This window comes from Python bivittatus, unplaced genomic scaffold (genome assembly GCF_059951505.1).
Source record: "Python bivittatus isolate LINGU-HERP-01145 unplaced genomic scaffold, Pbiv_v1 ctg000840_np1212, whole genome shotgun sequence".
Classification (NCBI taxonomy): domain Eukaryota; kingdom Metazoa; phylum Chordata; class Lepidosauria; order Squamata; family Pythonidae; genus Python; species Python bivittatus.
In genome coordinates, this window is record NW_028277113.1 from 41,406,711 (window position 1) to 41,429,086 (window position 22,376).

Below are 22,376 nucleotides of genomic sequence, written 5' to 3' on the forward strand. Positions count from 1 at the left end.
ATCTAAATGCTGAAAAACTGGAAATTAAATACAGTTCCAAGGTAGTGTGTTATTTGGCCTGGGAACAAAAGAAAAGAAAATCCTCTTTCAGGTGCCTGAAAGATGGGCCTCTGACATATATTAATAACTGGACGGTTTTACCAGGAATGACAATCACTTAGGTATTGAGGCTTTAAGATATTTAAAATTCAATATATTGTGTCCAGTGAATAATTGGCAGCCAGTGCATTCAGTGCAAGCATGATATGATCCGTGTATCTCACACTGGTTAGCTGCTTAAATTCTCCATTTTGTACCAGCAGCAACTTTCAAATAATGGCTGGTGTGGGTCTTCCGGGCTGTGTGGCCATGTTCTGGAAGTTTTGTTTCCTAACGTTTCACCAGCATCAGAGGGCAGGAGCAGAGACAGGAGCAGCTGGGCACAGAGAGAACCGCTCCTGTCTGTGCTCCTGCACTCTGAAGATGCCAGTCACAGGTGCTGGCGAAACGTTAGGAAACAAAACTTCAAGAACACGGCCACACAGCCTGGAAGACCCACACCAGCCATCATATGCCGGCCATGAAAGCCTTTGACAATACAACTTTCAAATACATTTTAAGGATAGTTCTATGTATGTTGTAGCAGTCAAGATAGGATGTAAATAAGGTGTGAATAAGCACTGTTAAATCTGACCAGGTCAGGAAAGTTCCCAATAGTATCCTAAACTTAATTGTGCAGATGTGATCCTTGCAAACTAACAGGACAAGCAGTTGCCAAGATTTTGTCCCTGAGACATGCTCCAACACTGGAGTCCAAGTTGAGATGGATCTGATCAACTTTGTCCATAAAGAAGGATGCACATTTTTGATAGCAAGTGAGTGGTTGTTCCTTTCTTCTTGATGAAGAAGAAGCTGCAACTGTCCTATGAAGATGCAGTAGAGGCACAAAAGTAAGCATCTTTGCTGCCTCTGCTGCAGCAGAATAGGAATTCAAATAGTACTTCAGATGGGCCCTACCCAATTTGATTTATCCTAACTTTCTCTGTGTGCTCCAGCTGATGTCCCATCCAGTTCATCACTTTCAGCTCCCTAGAAAACCAAGGGTTGATTGCTTTTACAAGAGCAGAGAGAGAATATTTAAAAAGAATGTCAATCAACAAGCAGTTTCTGTTTCACATAGATCAAACAGGGTATTGATGGTATTGTTGACAGATGAGATGGAAAGTTCTCAGAGTGCATTGAGGAAACTATCCAGGTTTCTGGATCAGACCATTTTAACCAGTTCTGCACTCCTGCCAGGTGCCCATGTCACAAGCCAGGTCAGTGATTTCATTCAGAATTAAATGTTGGATAATATGTTTTACTAGCAACCAACCTGGCAACAAACAGCAGGATTTAAGGTTGTAGGGCTCAACATCTCTGTACTTCGAATTTTTTGGTTAGGCAGCAGGCTGAAAAGATGTGAGAAAGTCATCAGCCTGCCCTCCTTTCTTTATGTGGTCAAGCTGCCTGCTCCCACAGGATCTCCCCTGCTAGTCACTCTTTTACTGTTTTCATTGAACCATCTAGATTGTTTTCCAGATTTCTCCTAATATACACATAAACATTGCAAAATAAAAGGGGGGTTCTTCAGCCCCAAACCAAAAAAGTATCTGACACATGGACACTATTCATTAAGAACAGGGAACCAAATCTCATTTTCTGTGACTTTTGCCCTGTTTGTTTATTGAAGGATTTTTAGCATATACACTCTTTCTTTACAAGTAGAAAGGCTTCGAAAGCAGCTTATTTACTAAATAAGCTGACTTTCCTAAAACTAGGCCATCCCTACCAACAGACTTAGAAAATAAAAGTGATGATGATTCAGAAGAAAAAAGGAAGGAGAAGGGACAAAATAATAAGAAAACTTAGAGGCTAGTTCTTAGAATTACAAAGTTTTAGAATGAAAACCAAATGGAACTGAACTGTTAACAAAGCTGAAGAAGCAATCCTATTTTTCATGCTTTCCACTGCTTAATCTTTATTGATTAGATAGCATACCAGCAGTATTGTATACATCAGGTGGTTGCTGAGAACACGCTGATATGTAATAATTAATCCATTTAATGTGCACCAGCAAAGCCAGTCTGTTGTGTGTTACATATCCTGTCCAGTGGCATAATGGGAAGAAAGGTAGTGAATTATGCACCAGAATAAGTTTTATTGTCTACATTGCAGACTGCTTACCTCACCACTTTCAAAGTATGTTCATTGTTGTTAATGCTGTTCCATCCTGTAATCCAAGTCATTTCTCTACATATAATGGCCCAAGCCTACCTTTTATTTTAAACAATAAATCATGCTCATAAGTATCTGGACAGAGTTTCCACCATAGTACTAGTCTCAGTGGCAGCACTGTACTTACCATTACTTGGAAAAAATAAAATCAGGTTCTAATCATGTTCAGTATAAGCTAATCAGTAAATATTTGGTCATTGTTAACTATTAGATTTAAACCTCTGGCCTACTTACACGAGTCTCTTGCCATACTTCCAGAACCACTGAATCATCCAGGTGACACCCCTCTGAGCAAAGATTCGGCTGCCTTGTTTTGGGGAGCAAAGTGCAACATGTGAATAATTTTGTAATAACCCCCACTCTACCCACCATAAAAAGACAAAAGAAAATTCAACATGCAGTAAACAAAATTAATAATTTTTCTCCTTTCTAAATAAAACCAGGATAGTAGATACTGGTAGTCAATTAACAAGAACAGAGTATGTGCTTCATTTGAATGAACCAGACCAAAGCAAGCTTAGTGAAAGCTTGCGGGAAATTTGTCTTTATTGGCTCAATTAATGTGGCCACTTTTTTCTTTGTTACTGTAACTTATCAAAATGTCTTTGTTGGCAGGTAAAATTATTTGCATTGAACGTACCGTTCTCTTGTTACAAAAGCCCCTTTTGTGTACGGCTGCTGGCTCTGACATCACTGAACTGACTGGTCCTGTCAAACTAGATGATCTGGATTCTACTACTCAAATCAATTCTATTTGTACTGTAAGAGGTTTGTACCTAAGTCTTTTGTTACTTGAAATCTTAATATTACAACCTTTTTTTTGCCTATTCTCTAAGAGTTTATGACAGATTATATCCCTTGTCTCTTTTTTTTTCTTTAATTCATAACTTCCATTTGAAGAAGTTATAGGTGAGGATATATCTTATTGGCCCAAGTTGTTCCAGTAAACATGATGACTGTGTGGCTTAGTGATAGTTTTCATTTAATAATAAACCAGTGAGGAAGAAGTGTATGTTGTAGAGAAGAAATTAGCATATTCTATTAGGATGTTCAGCAGTATTTGCAATATTGGCAGATACTAAAATTTGATAAAAGTTTTACATTTATGGAGAATTATAAACTATAATATAAATTTTACAATATTAAAATCAGGAGCAGTGTATATATTTGTTTTGAAGGTTCTAATATTTTTGAGAATGGGTTCTCTTTAGTTATTTCTGATTTCTTTTTCCAGAGGGTCTTCTCACTACAACTTTTAATTAACACAAGAACTGCATTGGTACTTTGCAATTAACCCCCATACTGCTCTGTTCATTGGCAATTCATCATAGAATTTAACCCCAAGTCCCAAAAAGGGGCATTAGGTGATTGTTATTTATCTTTAAAGAAATGTAGCATATGTATGCATCTGGTAGAAACCATAATTAAAAAAAACCCAGATTGTACATTGTGACAAAATTCAGCCTTTTGTAAAGACCTACTGTCAGTGACCAATGTGTAAATATTAGAGCTTGAGTTGTGATGTCACAATCACATGTTTTGTCTCCCCCTCTGTGAACACCTCTGGTGCAGTGGCAGATTATTAAAATGGCAATGATTTCAAATCCTGATTTTTTTGGTCAAACTTTTTAAGCATATATTGATGATACTGTATATTTTGTTGGCATATTCATTCTACTAGGCCTAACAGCCCATGTAGGAAATTAACTAATACATAGAGTTTGTACATTGAAGCTGGGAATCATTATTCAAATTTGATGACAACATTTTGTTTTTATTTCATACAGCACTGCTTTTTCTATTTTGTATATTTCAAAATCAAAAAATAATAAAGTATAAATGGTTTTCATGGCTCACCGATTTAGATTTGTCACCTCTGGTTTGCGGGAAAGGCTATAAGCATGAAGAAAGCAAGCAGAGCCAACTCCAGGCCTATTCCATCAGAATTCCCTCCCTTCCCCTTCTACCAAGGCTAAGTAGGAACCATTCAGAAGAATGGGAGGCAGGTGGGGATAGATAATAGGCTGCTCCAGCAGGTGGGCCACTATCACCTACCCTGTGGGAAGGGCTGTGATGACTTTATGTTTTATATTTCTTCTGCTTTGATAGTCAGGATGCAGATAACTATAAGAAATAAAATAATAAACAGACTAAATAAATAAATACTGTAAAGTGCAAATAATCAGTTTACTTAAACATTCCATTAATATTTCATATAATTTTCCAAAGGAAAGTGCAAACCTGATTACTAAACAAGAATAATTTATAACAAAATTGAGTATTATTTACATTATGCTTTCATTCCCAGGCTTTGTATTTTTTTATTTTTGTACCTGTAGAGGAAATGTTTTTCCAGTATTTCCAATCTTAAAGATCTTTTTTGCATGATCAACAATCTTGTCAGTTTGCAAAGTTAAACATGAAAATATAGGTAGTTGCAAACTGAGCAATTTTCCTTCTCTTGTACTTCATAAAGTTACTTATTTGTGCTTCATTCTGCCTGGGACCAGCCCTAACCATCCTTACAAAAATTACAAGACTAAGTAGCAAACAAAAGTGAAATGCTTATGACTGACAGTTAATAGGACAGTGTAGAGCAGGGGTTTTTTTAAACCCACAATAATATAACTTGGAATAAAAATGATGAAAATATCTTCATTTATTTGAAAATTATTCATTTAACTTGATGGATCTAATAAGTATAAACTTACTTATTCAGATTATTTAATCAAAATATTCTTTAAGAAATTTAGATTTTAAAATATAAAATTTAAATTTTATTTGAAAAATAAAAAGTTTTTTGTTAAATACCTGTTTTTTTAAAAAAATGTTTAGTTTGTTTTAAATCCATTTTAACTTATTTAAAACTTAAACCAGTAGCGAAGCATGTCAATTATGTGATAATTGTAAAATTAAAACCTACCTTTACTGCTCTTCAGAATGTCAGAATGTTGGCAACAACAACAACCCTGTGTTCCCAAGCCCACTGTTAACTTTAAGGGAGTCCATGCGTTTCAACTGAGTTGAAGCCCTATGCTATCAAAATGAAATGCTGACATTTTGCTGTTACTATGGTATACACTATGTATCAGGCTACAACTCCCAGAATTATGAGCCAGCATTAATCTACAACAAGTTTGATAAATATATATCGAGGCAAATCATAGAGAGGAAGTTGCTTAAACATGTTCAATTGTTTAGTTGTTAAATTAACTTTCAGATACTCTTTTCCAGTTGAGCATATGGTAGTGCAATTTTAAGCAAATCTATTCAGAAGTAAACCCTACTGAATTTAATGAAATTTATCAACTAAGGTGATGACTGCAGATTTACAAAGAAGTCTTATCAGAGTGGGTGAGGAAAACAGTTAAGGAGAGAAGCTGTGGTCCATAGGATTGTACAAAAGAATACCTGAAAATAAAATAGATTTTGATTAACACCACCATATAATAGAAAATGCATAGTCATCACTTTTTCCAACATTTTTATTTTGGTCTTAAGAAATCTTGTGTATTCATCACTATTTCATAATGCAGGATGTATAATTTGTGTCAAAAGAAAGTTGTATAACAACAAGCATTGTCCTATAAAGTGTTTGTTAGATTAATAAGTATGTTTTCCCCTCAAGTGCTTCAATAAATAGTAGACCAGTTCAAAGTGTAGGTAAGATTTGATGTTATGTGGACAAGCTTCTGTAAGTCCTAACAAAACCTTAGGCTTGCATGTCTCCTCACCTCTTTAGTATAAGGTTAGTAAGATGCTGCTCCATTTAGTTTTTCTTTTCCAAATGTTAGCTTTATATATAGGCCAATAATGCTGGCTAAAAATAAACTTTAATCAATAGCTAAATAAGCAAAAACTTTGGATTGCTTTACTGGTTAGTTGAAGGCAAACTGTAGCAAAACAATCCATTCTGGAAAAAGGGAGAGAGGAAATGTGCAAGCCTAATTATTTTATTCTGTTTTAGCACTGGATATGAATTTTAACCCCAGTTTAAGAAGGGATTAATTGATAATCATGCAATTAGATGTAAATTGTATTAGGAGAACTGAAATATAAAATATAAATTTAAGGCACCAGATCAAGGAGGGAATCAATAGAGTTTTGAGTCACCTTCCATATTGTAAAGTTTTTCTTATGTAGGCTTTATGAAACAAGAGAATTCTGCTAGATGCTTTGCTCAGCTTTGAATAGCTTCCCTAGAATCATCCATGATATCTATGGTATAGTAAAAAATTAAATCTAAACTCTTCAAAAACAGGCTTCACAATGTTGTATACACAATGCTGTGTACACCTTCAATGAATTCAGTAATTAATTCATTAATTCCTGATAAGTGGGTGGTATAGGAATGCAGGTTTAATATCTCAACTTTCCTCCTAATGCTACAAAGAGAGCTTAGTCTGATTTGTATTAGCTTTAAAAAAGTGGTAAGAGGAGCAGTGAAGTTTAGTTTTCAACGGATGCTTTTCATTCATATGTGGCAAATCTCTCTTAAAATTCAAATATTGCTTTGTCTATTGAACAATAGCTTACTCAGAACAACAGTGACAACTGATTACTAAACCTAGCAATTTTAGGTCATTTTGCATCATGTTTAAACGTAATTTTTGAATTTAAGCATTCAGTACACAATCAGTGTGATGGAACAACTCCTGGTTTTGGTGATGTCATTCCATTAGCACAAAGCTACTTCTTGGAGAAATCAAAATTCACAATTGTGCAACTGTCTTATGTAATACTTTGCTTTCCATAGCTCATAGATGAGCAGCAAGATGTCTGTGGACACCAACTGGCAAACCGGCTTGCCTACTCCACATGCCTCTTTTTAAAAAAATGTTTGTACTATTACTACTAGTATTGAAAAGGGAAGGCTGCCACACTGCAAAGTATTGCTCTTTAGCATCTTCCTTATTTCAGGATTGCTTCCTGGTTTTTCTTAATCCCCATAGGCATTCTTAGGGAAAAAAAATAGTGCTTTATTTGGAAGTGGGTCCTTTTCCCAAGAAACAAGGCAGTTATGCTAGATTAGTAAATATCTTCCCTTGGAAATAGAGGATATAGCAAGAAGGAACCACATACATTTGCCTTCTTATATATGGATATTTTTGGCCATGACCTCAAAATTCCAAATGTGCCACTAACTCAGGGATTTGTTACTCCTATTTTAGCTCATAATGACCACATTGGACCTGATACTGTTTGTACTAGTTCTGTTGGCATTTTAGATACTGACCTCACAAATGATCCCAGATTGCAGAGTTTGGGTCTAGGATAACTTTATTTATCTAATGGGATGGTTGCAAGGATAAATTGAATTTAAAATGCCACTCAAATCTGAAACTATATATAAAAGTAAATTAAAATTTATACAGATTGCTTCCTTTTCTCTCAAGCCTGAATTAATTAATTAAATTACGTATTCCTGCACTGATGCCTAGTATATAGGAATATTGCCAGTCTTGATTTCCTCAATAATTTCATTTACTATATCAAAGGACAGATAAATTAAGCATGTTACTCAACACCTCAGGGCTTTCTAGGCAATTTGCCTTTGACACTGTAGGGTTGACAATTGTAATCCATTTATTTGCAGGTGTTTAAGATTACCCATTTGTATGTTTTGCTTGCAAACATTTCTGCATTCTTAATGTTTATTGCTTGGCTCAGCAAACTGCCATTGTTCTAAATCTTTTTACTAGCCTTCCCATAAAATACCCATCTTGCTTGATTTATAACACTAAGCAACAATGCTTACTGGTGATCCAAATATCTCACTGACCTTCAGTTCCTTAATGTTTCTAGTCACGTATGTGGGTGGGTGGGGGCATATTTGATTCTCAGTTACATGGATATAAATAAAGAGTAACTCCTGGTGTTAAACCAGTATAAATGATCTTTAAAAAGCTTGCCTTGTCTGTTTTTCTTCTTCACTCTTGCTTTTTCCAGATTTCAGATTAAAGTAATAGCCACCTTTGGGCAATTATATCACAATTTTATAAAATGAGACATGAATGATCCTTTTGTTCAAATGACTATTCCAAAGGAGGGTGCAAATAAATTAGGAAATCATTCATTAGCAATTATTCCCTTTTTCATCCAAATCAGAAAACCTTGTTTAACAGCTCTAGACAAGCCAGAATATTTAACCATCATTTAGATCTGGCTTCATGCTCTGGTATTGTTAATCAGAGTTTTCTGGTTCAAAGGAGGCTATTTTTGGTTTCTTGACTCTTGCTGTGAAGACAGAAACTAAGGGAGGCAGGCAAAAAGTCACTAATTTCTTAGCTTATTAAATGGCAATATTATCACTCAGACTTTGCCAGTGTGTCTGAAAACATTTCCTCTTTGAAATGGAAAGAGAGAAATAAGAAAAATAATAAAACCTTCCAGGTTAGAGCTTTTTTAATACTTAGGAGAGCAACTAGGATTGGGTTTACAATAATTCTGAAATCAATGGAAATCTAATGTATCTGTAATTATTAAAAAAACACTACTTTTTTTGAGGAGAAAGAGGTATACTATTTCATTCAAACAGACATGATTGTCAAAGGTGTTCAAAGTCAAAGTATATTAAACTTTGCAAATTATTCTACCTTTTTTTTCAGGTACTGTAGTTGGCCTTAATGAGAGAACTGCTTTCTCTTGGCCTACATGTAACAGATGTGGCAATGAAAAAGTAGAACAACATCCACAAGACAAGTAAGAACATGTTGCATCAACTAGCATATTGGTGATCCAGTAGGTATTCATGTACAAAGCCTTACATTGATTTTTGCTGTTTATCACCAAAAGGTATAAGGAAATGGAACAGTCATGGAATAAAAAGTCTTCAGTGCCATCTTGAGCAATTTGTAGCCTATGCCTCTATCTACTTTTCATCCAGGTTTTATAGCAACATTGTCTTTAATTTCATCCAGAAGGGGAAAACTGTTATCAACAAAAATTGTTAGATATTTCATAAATCATCTCTGATTTCTTTCTTTCTTTCTTTCTTTCTTTCTTTCTTTCTTTCTTTCTTTCTTTCTTTCTTTCTTTCTTTCTTTCTTTCTTTCTTTCTTTCTTTCCCTCCCTCCCTCCCTCCCTCCCTCCCTCCCTCCCTCCCTCCCTCCCTCTCTCTCTCTCTCTCTCTCTTTCTTTCTTTCTTTCTTTCTTTCTTTCTTTCTTTCTTTCTTTCTTTCTTTCTTTCTTTCTTTCTTTCTTTCTTTCTTTCTTTCTTTCTTTCTTCTACTTTCCTTTGCCTTTATAGCAGCATAACAAATCAGTATAGGAAGGGGAGAACTGTGATTCCATTCTCTTCTATTTGATCAAGCTACAAAAACTCTGGAGGTCATGTAAATTGACCAAGATTTATCTTCAAGACTTATAGCCCTGGATAGACCTATCGTCCAGGAATTTATCCAAACTGCTTAAATCCATCCAAGGTAGTGGTCATCACCTTGTCTTATCTTGGTGTTTTGTCTATTGTCTTCATGCCATGTATGATATTACATACTCAACCATGCCCCTCTTGTTTGCCTTTTTTCTAAGCTAAAGAGTCCAAAATGCTCCAGCCTTTTCTCGTAAGAAAAGTGTTTGAACCCTCTGTTCATTTGGGTTGCCCGCTTCCATACTTTTTCCAGTTCTGTTATATCTTTTTTCAAATGTGGCAACCAGAACTCTATGCAGCATTTGAGATGCATCATAGATTTATATATGGGTATTATGTGAGCAGCTGTATTTCCAATCTCTTTCCTAATGATCCCTAGCATGGAATTTGTCTTTTTCCCAGCTGCCATACACTAAGCCAACTTCTTCATTAAACTGCATATGACCCAATATCTTTTTCCTGGTTGATTATAGGCAGCTCAGATCCCAATAGTATATATGTAAAGTGGAGAGGGTGTGTGTGTCTCAGTGTGCATCAATTTACACTCATTTAAATTAAATTGTAGTTGCTATTTGTTTGACTATTTTCCCAGTTTAAAGAAATCCTCCTTGAACTCTTCACAGTCATTTTGAACAGTTTGGTATCATCTACAAACTTGACCAGATCACTGCTTTCTTATCCCTAAATCAATATCATTTATCAACAAGTTGAAAAAAACTAATCAACAGTTATTGAGGGATGCCACTTCTTACTTCCTCCATTGAGAAAATTGCTCATTTATTCATGCTCTTTGTTTTCTGTTTTGTTTAACCATTTAGGAATCCGTAAAAAAAAATGGTCCTCTATCCCATTACATTTCCTCAAGAGCTTTTGATGAGGAGCCTTATATTCTTTAGATTTTCAAACAGACTTTGACAATGTCAATGGGTCACCTCTATCCTCATGCCTGTTGATACTCTGAAAAACCTCTAGAAGATTGGTGAGAAAAGATTTACCTTTGCAGAATACATACTGATTTTCCTTCAGCAAAGTTTTTCCTCGATGTTCTTAATGTGGGATGAGGGGAGTTGTTCTTATCAATCACCAGTTTGATAAGAATTGATCTTAAGTTGACTACCCTATAATATCCCAGATCTTCTCAGGTCTCTTTTTAAAAACTAGTATTGCATGCACTGTTGTTTATTCTTCTTGGGCCTAGCCCAATTTGAAGGACAAATTGCATACTTTTCTTCACAAATGTGAAGAAATATTACATTTGAATTGTTTAATGATTCTTGGGTGGATGCCATCAGGACCCAGTTGTTACAGTATAGCAGGGGTTCTCAAACTACGGCCCGCGGGCTGGATATGGCCCGCCAGGGTCATTTATCCGGCCCGCCCGCCTGACTGGCCGCCGCTGCTGTCTGTCCGGGCTGTGTCGGGAGCTGCAGGCGATGCACAAGGAGGGAGATTGCAGAGCCAGACTATTCTACATTACAAGTATACCGGGTCGTCTTGCGGCTCTCCTCCTTTCCTCGTACTCCACAGGAGGGATCCTCTGTGCAGGTGTGTCATTCTCCAAGCTGCTTGTCTCATTCTTTCTCCCAATTGCCCACCCCGTTCTTGCAATCCTTTGGAAACCATCTGGTCTTCCCCAGGTCTCATGAGTACAGGCGGCCTATTTGGAGAACGGCAGGAGCCCCGTTCTCATGGTGCTTCGGGTTTGCATTTTGTTTTCCTTCCTGTTTTACCCACACAGTGGATTTCATTGGGAATGTCATTAAAATATTCCCAATAACCTGCTGCCATGACTAGGTTTTAGTCAACAGAAGGCACTATCAGTGCCTGAAATTTATTTCCAAGATTAAATTCCAGTTTTACAGGGACAGTCCTGATTTTGGGGAAGGCATCCTCGAACTAATGGGAGGGCTCAAGGTAGAGCAAGCAGAACAGTATGGGAACAAGTTGCCAAAGAAATGATGTCTTTCCATTACTCCTCAAGTCTCAGGGTACCTTATGGTGGAAGGGAACATGGGAATGAAGCTATTCCATTATCCATTTTACTGGCTGCTTGATTAGTACTAATCTGCAGAAATCCAGAATAAGAAGCAAAGTTAGTGTTTCCTGTATCTCTTTGTTGACAACTAATGGATTTTTGCAGATCAGGTCTGATAGCCTTATGATGGAGAGAGTGGTCAATTGATTGTTAGTCATTTATTAAATTAATTTGGCCTGGAAATAATTTTTCACAGAGTGTAAAAGCACAACAGGGAACAGGAATGTTTGGAACTACTTAAAGTTGCTTCATTCCAGAGAAGCTCTTCTAAACATCTTTGTGTCCTTTTTTTTCTGGTAATTTTTGCCTGTGACTTTGGGGAAATTGACTTGTAGATTAATTTGTATACATGTATGCATTTTTTAATATTCATATATCCAAGTTTTTATTTTTGGAAATCAGGTCAGCCTACTTCTTTGCAAATTATCAGGACTGCAGAAAGCATTGTACTCAGTTTCTGTTTCACTTTCTCTTCTCTTCTGTTCCTTGCATTTATATCCAAACTCCTCTTCCTTGCCCAGACCTGTTCCATCATCTCAAATTTTTTGTACAGGTAGTCATCGCTTAACAACCATTCATTCAGTAGTTATGCTCAGTCCCCAAAGTTACAGCTGTTGCAGCACCGCTGCAGTCACATGATCAAAATTCAGGCACTTAGCAGCCCGTCCACACTTACAACCACAGGGGCACTTCAACTCATACTTCCTCATACTCCACGGGAGGGATCCTCTGTGCAGGGTGATTGGTGGGGTCCAGGGCACCCTATTATTTTCTCCATTTGGGCTATGTGGTTGCCCTTCAAGTAGGAGAATGGCCACTGGCACTGATCAATAATGCGGGGGGCAGGGGGCGGGGGGGATGGGATGGGGGGAGGATAACGTTTACTGCCACTGACCACCAATGCGGGGGTGGGTGGGGGGATAACATTCACTGATATTGACGACCCCTCCATTGTTTTTTGGTGACAGTGAATGTCATTCCCCCATCCATCCCTGCATTGGTGGTCAGTGGCAGTGAATGTTAACCTCCAGCACCTGTGTGCAGTGACACCTGTGTTTTGAATCCCTAGGAAACAATTATGTCAAGAAAAAGAAAAATTAACTCCGAGTGCAGGATATTTAAAGAACAGTGGACTTACGATTACTTTTTCATGCAGTACAAGGAAAGAGCTGTTTGTCTGATATGCCAGGATTTAGTGTCTGTGTTCAAGGAATACAATTTGCGTCGACACTATGTAACTCAACATAAAGACAAATATGATTGGTTGGTTGGACAAGTGAGAAAAGACAAAATATTAAACCTGAAAAATGGATTGATAACTCGGCAAAATATTTTTGTGAAGCAGAAGCAGCTAAATATTTCATCACTGCAAGCAAGTTTTCAAGTTGCCAAGCTAATAGCGTGCACTGGCAGACCATTTTTAGAGGGAGAATTTGTAAAAGAATGCCTTCTTTCTGTTGCCAAAGAGATGTGTCCAGAGAAGACTGATTTATTTAGTATAGTGAGTCTTTCAGGACCTACAATTACACGAAGGATTGAAGAAATGGGGGACAATTTGCATCAGCATTTGCAAAACTCCTCAAAAAAACTTTGCTATTTTTCATTGGCACTTGACAAAAGCAATGATGTTCGTGATTCTGCACAACTTCTAATTTTCATTCGTGGGACAAATGATTCTTTCGAAGTCACAGAGGAGCTTGCTGCACTGAAAAGCATCAAAGGATCAACCACAGGAGAGGATATCTATGAAAAGGTTCGTGAAACTATGAATGATTTGGAGCTGGACTGGGCTAAACTAGCCAGTGTGACAACTGATGGTGCTCCTAGCATGGTGGGGTCTATGAAAGGAGTGGTTGCACGCATTAAACAAGAGATGGACAAACAATCATTCGCGTCCAATAGCCTCATCCACCAACAAGCGCTGTGTTGTAAATCTCTGAAGTGGGACTCTGTCATGAAAGTTGTAGTGTCTTGTGTTAACTTCATTAGAGCTCATGCACTAAACCACAGACAGTTTCAGGAGTTTCTGTCTGAGCTGAATGTTGCCTATGAAGATATTCTGTACCACACAGAAGTCCATTGGCTGAGTCGAGGGAGAGTTTTGAAACGTTTTTATGACTTACTTCCACAGGTTTCTGCTTTTCTCCTTTCAAAAAACAAAGAAGTACCAGAGCTCAAAGATGCAGAATGGAAATGGCACCTTGCCTTTCTAACAGATGTATCAGAGCTACTCAACAGTTTCAATTTGCAACTTCAAGGAAAGGGGAAGCTCATCTGTGATATGCATTCACATGGGAAAGCATTTCAAGTAAAATTGGACCTCCTCATTAAACAAGTGAAGGAGGAAAACTTCTGCCATCTCCCCACAACTCAAAACCTGTTGGCTGAAAAACCAGCGGTTGCATTCCCAAACAAAACATGTGTGGATTCACTGGAACTGTTGCAAAGGGAATTTCAAATTAGATTTAAAGAGCTTCATCTCCATGAACAGGACCTACAGCTTTTCCGGAACCCATTTTCTGTTGACATGGAAATTGTTGATCCAATTTACCAAATGGAACTGGCCGAGCTACAGAATTGTGACTCTCTGAAAGATGCATTCAAGTCAAGCAGCCTTACTAATTTCTATGCATCTCTCCCCTCTGAGACATATCTTAATCTCAGGAACCATGCACTCAAAATGGTAACCATCTTTGGAAGCACCTATGTCTGCGAACAGACTTTTTCCCGAATGAAACATCTGAAATCTCCAACCAGATCCAGACTAACTGATGCACACTTGCATCACTTGTTATGACTGGCAGTGACAAATATGGAACCGGACATCGACCATCTCATTAGCCAAAAGCAGGCCCACACTTCCCATTGAAATACTAATACATTTATGTTGGTTAAAATTGTTCTTTAATTATTGTATTGTTTTTTCCTAGTTTTCTTTTGTACTACAAATAAAATATGTGCAGTGTGCATAAGAATTAGTTCATGTTTTTTTTAAACTATAGTCCGCCCCCCCCAACATTCTGAGGGACCGTGAACTGTTTAAAAAGTTTGAGGACCCCTGCAGTATAGTCTCTCAAGATATCCTAGAATGCCTTCTTTTAATTTAATTGTACTTTTTCATTGTATAAAACAACAATGAAACAAGAATACAAGGTAACATCCAAGAACAGTATGTCTTAAAATACAGCTTATCATATTGTCATATCTAGAGCTATTATTATTAAAAGAACATATGTAATCTTTCCAGGTGTGATAAAAATGCAATTAATCTGTGAATTTAATATTCATATTTTGACAGTGACTTTTTCAAGATCAATTGATCTTACCATAGTGTACCAATTGCCCAATGATAAATTATTTAAGAATTTCCACTTTTGAGTAATTTTTGATTTAACAGTTAAGAGTAAAAATACAGTAAGTTCCTTTTTGTTTAATTTAGGCATTACCTCCCTCAAAAGTATGTAATCCCAATTCTGGAATGTAATCTACGTTTTGCTTAGTTGTTATTCTGATTTCTTCAAATACTTCCTTCCTAGAATATCTTCATTTGTTACTTTAATGTGTTTATGTTATTCTGATCTCTCCCTGGAAAAGTAAAAAAAGTATCAGGTATTTATTCTGCATCCAGATATTGCCAACATCTACACCATTCTGAATTTGATGCTGCCAGGTACCTGTAGGCTTTCCTTAGAGATGAATTTAAAAGCTGCTGTGCCACCTTTTTGATGTTATATGACAGCTCCTCTCATACAGGTTTGGCTTGTCCCAAAAAATTGCCCGGTGCCCAGCAAATCTAAATCCCTTGGATTAGTTCCTCCAGCAAATCCATACACTGAGACCACTGTGCTCTGTTTTTGTAGTTGGTTCTCTTTGTGGAAGAAATAGTATTTCTAACAATACTATCTTAGCAGTCCTGGACTTTAGTCATCTACCTAGCAGTCTAAATTAGGGTTCCAGGTCTCTTTTATTAAGTTTTTAAATACCATTCATCCTAACGTGGACTGTGGCCACTACTTTCACCCCGGTACTATCCAGATGTGCATGGCAAACCCAACCCATCTCACCCACAACCAAAAGCCCTCTTCCCCCTGTTGTCGTAGGTAGTAATTGGGTTCATTACCCTACAGAAGCATATATTATGCCATCCTTCACTCTTCTTCTCCCTGACAGCAAGGGAGCTATTGTCCTGGGAGTAGGACAAAGTTGTCATATCCCAGGAAGTTTCATCTACATACTTCTATGACTGTCTAATATCTGCAGTGCAGCCACTTTGGTTTCAAGAAAACAGACCTGCTCCCTGAGAGCCAGGAATGCAGGAATGAATCATGACTGGTATTTATACATTTGACTCTCTATGGAGTAAACTGGAAAACACCTTTTCCTCTGTTGGTTTTCTATCTTCATACTACTTATTGTTAATAAGTTGATTTTTTTTCCTTTAAGAACTGTTTTATCCTATGTTACACTTTTACAGTCTGTAGTCCTCGTTTCTTCATACTATCGCTAACTCACCTTGATACTTAGCCTCTGGAGGTGGGAGGTCAGTATGAGTTTCCTCCCCCTGTTAATTTCCTCATAAAATTCTCCCATTCCTATTAGCTTGATCTGGTGCTGAGCTCCAAGTATCTCTCCTCTTTTGAAAGACTGCTGGCTGGGACTTGCTATTGGCTAAGGAATGCTACAAAGCTAATAGCTAATCTCTTGATCAGTGACTCAGCTATAATCCCCTCCCCTCAGTCCATGTGCTCAGAAAGCAACTAAGCACACACCCAGCCAGCCAGGAAAAAAAAATCCAATCTCATCCAGTTAATAAACAGTTTTCCTTAAACACAACTGATCAGCAACCCAAATTCACTAGCTCCCTTACAAAACTGTTACTGTTTGCTGTCCTGGTGATGAGCTCTCAACTGCACAGGTTATAAAATTATAAAGAGCATAAAGAAAGTAAACAGAAAGCATATTATCTCCCCTCCAGCATTTATTTTTCTTAGTCATCCAGCAAAGTTGATTAAGATTATAGTAATAGTAGTTACAGTAGTAGCAGCATTTTTATTTCTCGTGCACTTATATTTAAGCACAGTACAAGTGTGTATGTGTGTGTGTATTTGTGGCAATATCATGTGCTACAACCAATAAGAATAGTTCTAGCTTCATTAAGTCCTGCAAAAAGAAATGCTTTAAGGGAAAACAAAAAATATGGCTGCTTCATGAAACCATAATTTGTTACCACAGAATGCTGTTTTAAAAATTAACTGATTCTGAGAACTGTGTGTGTGTGTGTGTGTGTGTTGTGTGTGTGAATGGTTCTTGACAGTCACAGAATAGAGATTCAGAATATGCCAATTAGTGTTACTGGGAACAAGATTTCTCATCATACCTTTCCTGGTCACAATCTATTCTACTTGACACCACGGTGAAAGAGATGGAAGTAGATTCTAAGAGACCTGCTATACTTGGGTCCTTTTGCCTTTGAACTGTTTCCATTTCAATTGGTCATTACTAGAATTACTATGTAATTATGGTTATGTGTCATCAAGTCAGTGTTTACTCTTAGTAACTCAGATTTTTTCCAAGAAGATCTGTCCTCAACCTGATCCTTCAGGTCTTCTAACAGGGCATCTTCCACCTTCCCAGCATTTTAGACTTCTCTCAAGCTAGGTCTTTGCATGGTGTGTTCAAATATAATAATTTGAGCCTGATCATTTGTGCTATGAATGAGAAGCTTGGATTGATTTGTTTTATGATCCATTTGTATATTTTCTTGGTTATTCATGGTATTATCAGGACTCTTTTCGAACACCAACTTTCAAAAGCATCAATACTGTTTTTATCCTGCTTCTTGATAGTATACCTTTCAATTACATAGAGTATCACAAGGAAAACTAGGTATAGCTATTCTCTAGATTTGGTGGCAGAACTTGGTTAGAACCTTTGCAGATTCTTTTCCTGTTGCTTACCAACTTTACGTAGATAATCTATCAATTCCTGTAGTTTTCCAATTTGATAATGATTAGAGTGCTAATATAAGTTCATCTTTCAGTACTAGAGGTTCTTGTAAATAGGAAATATAGGTATCTTGGATGTTGGCATCTCTACTGAACAGAATTACAGTATAGTCCTTCTATCTTTCCTTGATCTTCTTGGAATCAATTACTGTCTGTCCACTGGCATCCTTTAGCAAGGTTGGAACTTCCATCTGAATTTGGAGATATTTTAGAAGCCTTTCCTTATTTTCTGTGTCTCTTTCCATCTTCAGTGGCTTTACAGAGGTTGTAGTACTGCTTCTTGTCTCTTCTGACACCTCTCTGAAATTCATTTTAAGTTCCTTCCTGAGATCTTTGGCCTTCTTGACTTTAGCTTTCTCCTCTTGTTGGCAAATTCCACAGTTTGTTATAACATCCAGTTTGCTTTCTGTTTCCTAACAGAAGCATCTGTTTTCACATTCATCTCTTGGCATCTCTTTTCACATTAATCCTTAACAACTTCTTTGATTTCATTCCATATTTCCTCTGCTTCCCTATCAATGAGGTTCAGGACTTCAAAATGATTCCTGATATTCTCCTTGAAAATACTGGAGAACTTTCTTCTTCCACTTTTAGCTTGACTTGGATCTTGCATACGAGCACATCATGATCTGTTCCACAGTTAGCCCCTGGCCATATCTTTGCTGTGATGAGCAATTCCATCACCTTGTACCAATAATAAAGTCAGTTTGATTTCTTTGTATTCGGTCTGGTGATGTCCATGTATATAGGTATCATAGAAATCATTATATTGACTAAAATTGGTGAGTTATTCTCTTTCATTTTGGTTTCTTAGGCCATACAGTCCAGCTACATTTTCCTCCTTAATATTTCCAACATTGGCATGCCAGTCTCCAACCACAAACAGCACAACTTGCTTACATGTTCTGTTGATTTCAGATTGAACTTTACCATAAAACTTGTCAACCTCCTCTTCTTCTACATCAGTGCTTGGAGCATAAACTTGGATAACTCTTATTTTAAAAGACTGTCCACAAAGTCTAATGGGTGTTATTGAGACATTATATGTCTCAATATAATTTGCATTATACCCAAGTAATGTCTTTGCTATATCTGTTCCTTCTTTCATTTTGATGTCCTGAATTACAGTAAAGAATTACTGTGTATTTTGTACGAATTTGGTGTCTGAACTTGCTTGTTTTCTTCTTTTCGCCTCATCTCCTTTTCCTTCTATGTTTTGTCTCTTAAATCAGAAGTCAGCAGCTTTTCAAATGAGAGGCACATTAGCTCCTAAAGAAAGAAGAGTTTAAAATGGCCAAAGTCTTGCAAGATTTTGGTACTCTCATTGAGATCTTGTGGGAGTTAACAATCATGCGATTCTCGCCTTCAGTAACTTTTAAAACTGTATTTAAATTTTAATGCTAAGATCCTATGGACATTGTTCATAGACTTCTGGTTAGGGATGGTTTGATTTATTGATCATATAGAAACTGGACTGGGAAACTTTTTTTGCTCAAAAGTAGGCTATTTTTTTAAAAATAAAAATAAGCTAGTACAAACTTTCTAAATATGTAGTTAATTGTTAATGAGTATAAAGCAGGGGATTAGCAGAGCAGGATCGGTGATACTGTGGTTCTTGACTGTTTTCACATCTTCTAATTCTCCCAGATATATATGCTCTCTTCCCAGCTGGTTTATTCTCTTCTTGGAATCTTTTAGGGGAAGAACACTTTTCAGAAATGGGTAAAATGATTAGCATTTTATCAAGACAACCAATGAGTAGGAAAAGGTTACAACCCTTCAGTTACATGTTTTCCTTAGCATTGACACTAGAATATAAAGTTGAGAATCTCTTTATTCATTATGTTTCATGTTGTCTCTTACAGGATTGTTGCATATTAAATCAAGGAAGCTAGGAATATTTGAACAATAAGTGTTCTTGCTTACAGTGCAAACTCATGTTAAGTCTGTGAACATGAAAATCATGTCAATGAAAGTTTGGGGATGGATATAAATGGTCTTTTTCTCATGTATTTCAGAGGATTGCTTTACTGCAGCCATTGCTGTGAAGCTATAACTTCACCAGTTTTCAAGATGCATCTGGAAGTCTATTTGAATTGCCAGTCCCAACCAAAATCCACTGTAAAAGTCAAGGTATTACAAGAACAGTCTTGTTCCAATTCAGTATTGTATAGAGTTCAAACTTGATTTTCTTTTGGAGGGCTTTCCTAGGAAAATGAAACCATGGACTAATTTGTTTCTAGAAGTTACAGATAAGAGCAGGTAATAAAATACTTAGATCTTTAGGGTTACAAACTGACTGCATTAATTGTTTTCATAATCTTTTCTTATTTCCCTGTTATCACAGCTATTACAGAAGTCTATTTCTTCACTTCTAGAATCATCAAGCATGGATGATGGGGTATGTATATTTAAAATACATTTCTTAAAGAAATGGCAGCTTCACAATTCTAGTTCTTAACTTAAGCTACCTTTCCAAACTCAGTGCCTTCTAGATGTATTAGCTGTCAACCTTCACCGCTTCCAGCTAGCATTTATAAAGGTGCATATTCTGGATTAACCTGCACCATTGGTAATATTGTAACTATATTGTAAATATAATTATTAAGCGGGTGATCTCTTGGTCTAATGCTCTGTTGAAATTCCTGGAATACTTTTGTAGAAAATTTGGCTTTCAGTTAAATGGTTCCCAGAGATAGATATTCTTATTTGAATTTCTTTAATAAAATTATTTCTCATAACTGTTAGGATTACATGGGTTTGGAGCAGTAAAAAAAGCAAATAAGAAAAAAAAACCCTTAAGAACTTTCTTTACTGAAGATTGTTCAGCTGTATGCTGGCTAGGACAAAATGTACAAGATTATTTGTTTTAATGAATGTGCTTTATCATTGCAGAGTTATGAAGTAACGAGTGTGCTGAGGAAGGAGGTGGGGTTTTTAAATTGTTACGTCCAATCTGTAACTAGCCACCCATCTAGCTGTATTGGATTGGAAGAAATTGTTCTCCCAGATGCTTGAAAGAACTAAAGGGAATATTGTCTGCTGGTCTTTCTATGATCTTTGTAACATATTTGTTGGTAACTGTACTCAGTTCTTCAGTGCTGCTTTTGAAACGAAACTATTTGCACCTTATTTTTTTAAAAACACATTAGACCTGTGTCAGGGAACAGTAACCATGCCCAAGTCTCAGTTCAAGCACCAGTCTCAGTTCAAGCACCAGTCTCATTTCAACGAGAGGAGTTAAATGCACATTCTTAAATCTTGTCTCATGAAATTAATGGAACTCACATACGCAGATGTCTGGTCCTCCATAAATAATATTCAAGCACTCAAAGGAAATACATTTTTTCAGCAATATTTGTTCTGGAAGTTATATTTTGTAATGAGTTTCAGGGGCCGAAATATTTTTGACTAACTAAATGTTAAATGTGAGTTTCTGAAATAGTTTTTTAAATTAACTTCCAAGTTATATATTTGAGATCGGCCTCAGATGTTAATTTAGAGATAAATTTATATCTACTTAGAAGATATAAATTTATATCTACTTAGAGATAAATGATATCTACTTACATATAAATTCTGTTCAAGATTTAATGTAGAATGTTCAGATACAGTGTCTGACCTGACATGATATGTATTTTTTATAATTGCAATTAAATGTTATAGAATTAAAGAAGTGTATATATGAACAAGGGCATATGTACAGCAGTAATCATTATTTAAATAAGGAAGTATTTGGCTGTTGTATTTTTTAAGCCTTCCTAAAAAGTGGCTTTACACATTGTAATTAAAATGGTTATACAAAACTACTTGTATATTTCATTTTGATTGGTGGATAAAATTATTTGGTGAAACACTGGAATAATTTTAGTATCTGATCCAAAATCCTGTAATTCAAAATAGTTTTTTTTAGAGAGAACCTGGCACGTATGGGATTTCCTGTTATTTGCATAAAATATTCCTGTACTTGGCAGCTGGATTTGGATTTTTGTGTTTAGAAGATGTAGGTGTGGAGGACAAGAAGATGTAGAGCAGTATTTCTCAACCTTGGCAACTTTAAGATGGATGGACTTCAACTCCCAGAATTCCCCAGCCAGCATGGGTGGAGAATTCTGGGAGTTGAAGTCCACCCATCTTAAAGTTGTCAACGTTGAAAAACACTCATGTAGAAGGATCTAAGATCCTATTTTGTAGGGACTTCCTGGTGTATATACAATCAAACTCTTAATTTCTCAAAATAATGATTATGTTGACTCTAGCTAATTGAGTTTCTGAAAAGGGCTGGGTGACTAGGTGGCAGTTAGCCAAGGGAAGCAAATTTAGGTGCTGCAGAGAAAATGTTTTCTGTTGGCGACACCCTGATGGACAGAATGGTATAGTTTTAAATCAATCATGGTAGCATGTATTTTGAACTACATAAGTAGTTTTGGAAGGCATGGCTGTCATGCCTTTTCTATGTACCTTGATCCAAAAAGATATACATGTGATAATTATATACAAAGTTTCACGTAATCTTATAAAGGTTTTCTAAAACCTTTTCTTAAGCATGTAAATCAGAACAGTGCAATTGTCTTGTAATTAAAAAAAAAATCCCTCCCCTCTCCCATGTCCTTTTTAGAAATATAAATAGGCCAATATTTTGAAAATAAGGCAAAATAACCTTTATCTGGGGGGGGGGGGATCCTTAAATGAGACTTATTTTTGAGGCCTT

General features: G+C 36.5%; 1 protein-coding gene across 2 annotated transcripts in view; it reads left to right on the forward strand.

Moving 5' to 3' along the window:
* Window positions 1-21,750, forward strand: part of SPIDR (scaffold protein involved in DNA repair) — a 199,618-nt gene extending 177,868 nt beyond the window's left edge. For both annotated transcript variants that reach the window (XM_088130630.1, XM_088130632.1), the window contains exons 16-20: window positions 2,872-3,024; window positions 8,865-8,958; window positions 19,684-19,798; window positions 20,013-20,066; window positions 20,561-21,750. In XM_088130630.1, the coding sequence (XP_087986756.1) occupies window positions 2,872-3,024; window positions 8,865-8,958; window positions 19,684-19,798; window positions 20,013-20,066; window positions 20,561-20,683 (539 nt within the window). In that variant the 3' untranslated portion in view covers window positions 20,684-21,750. The remainder of the gene's footprint in view (window positions 1-2,871; window positions 3,025-8,864; window positions 8,959-19,683; window positions 19,799-20,012; window positions 20,067-20,560) is intronic.
* Window positions 21,751-22,376: the final 626 nt, after the last annotated feature.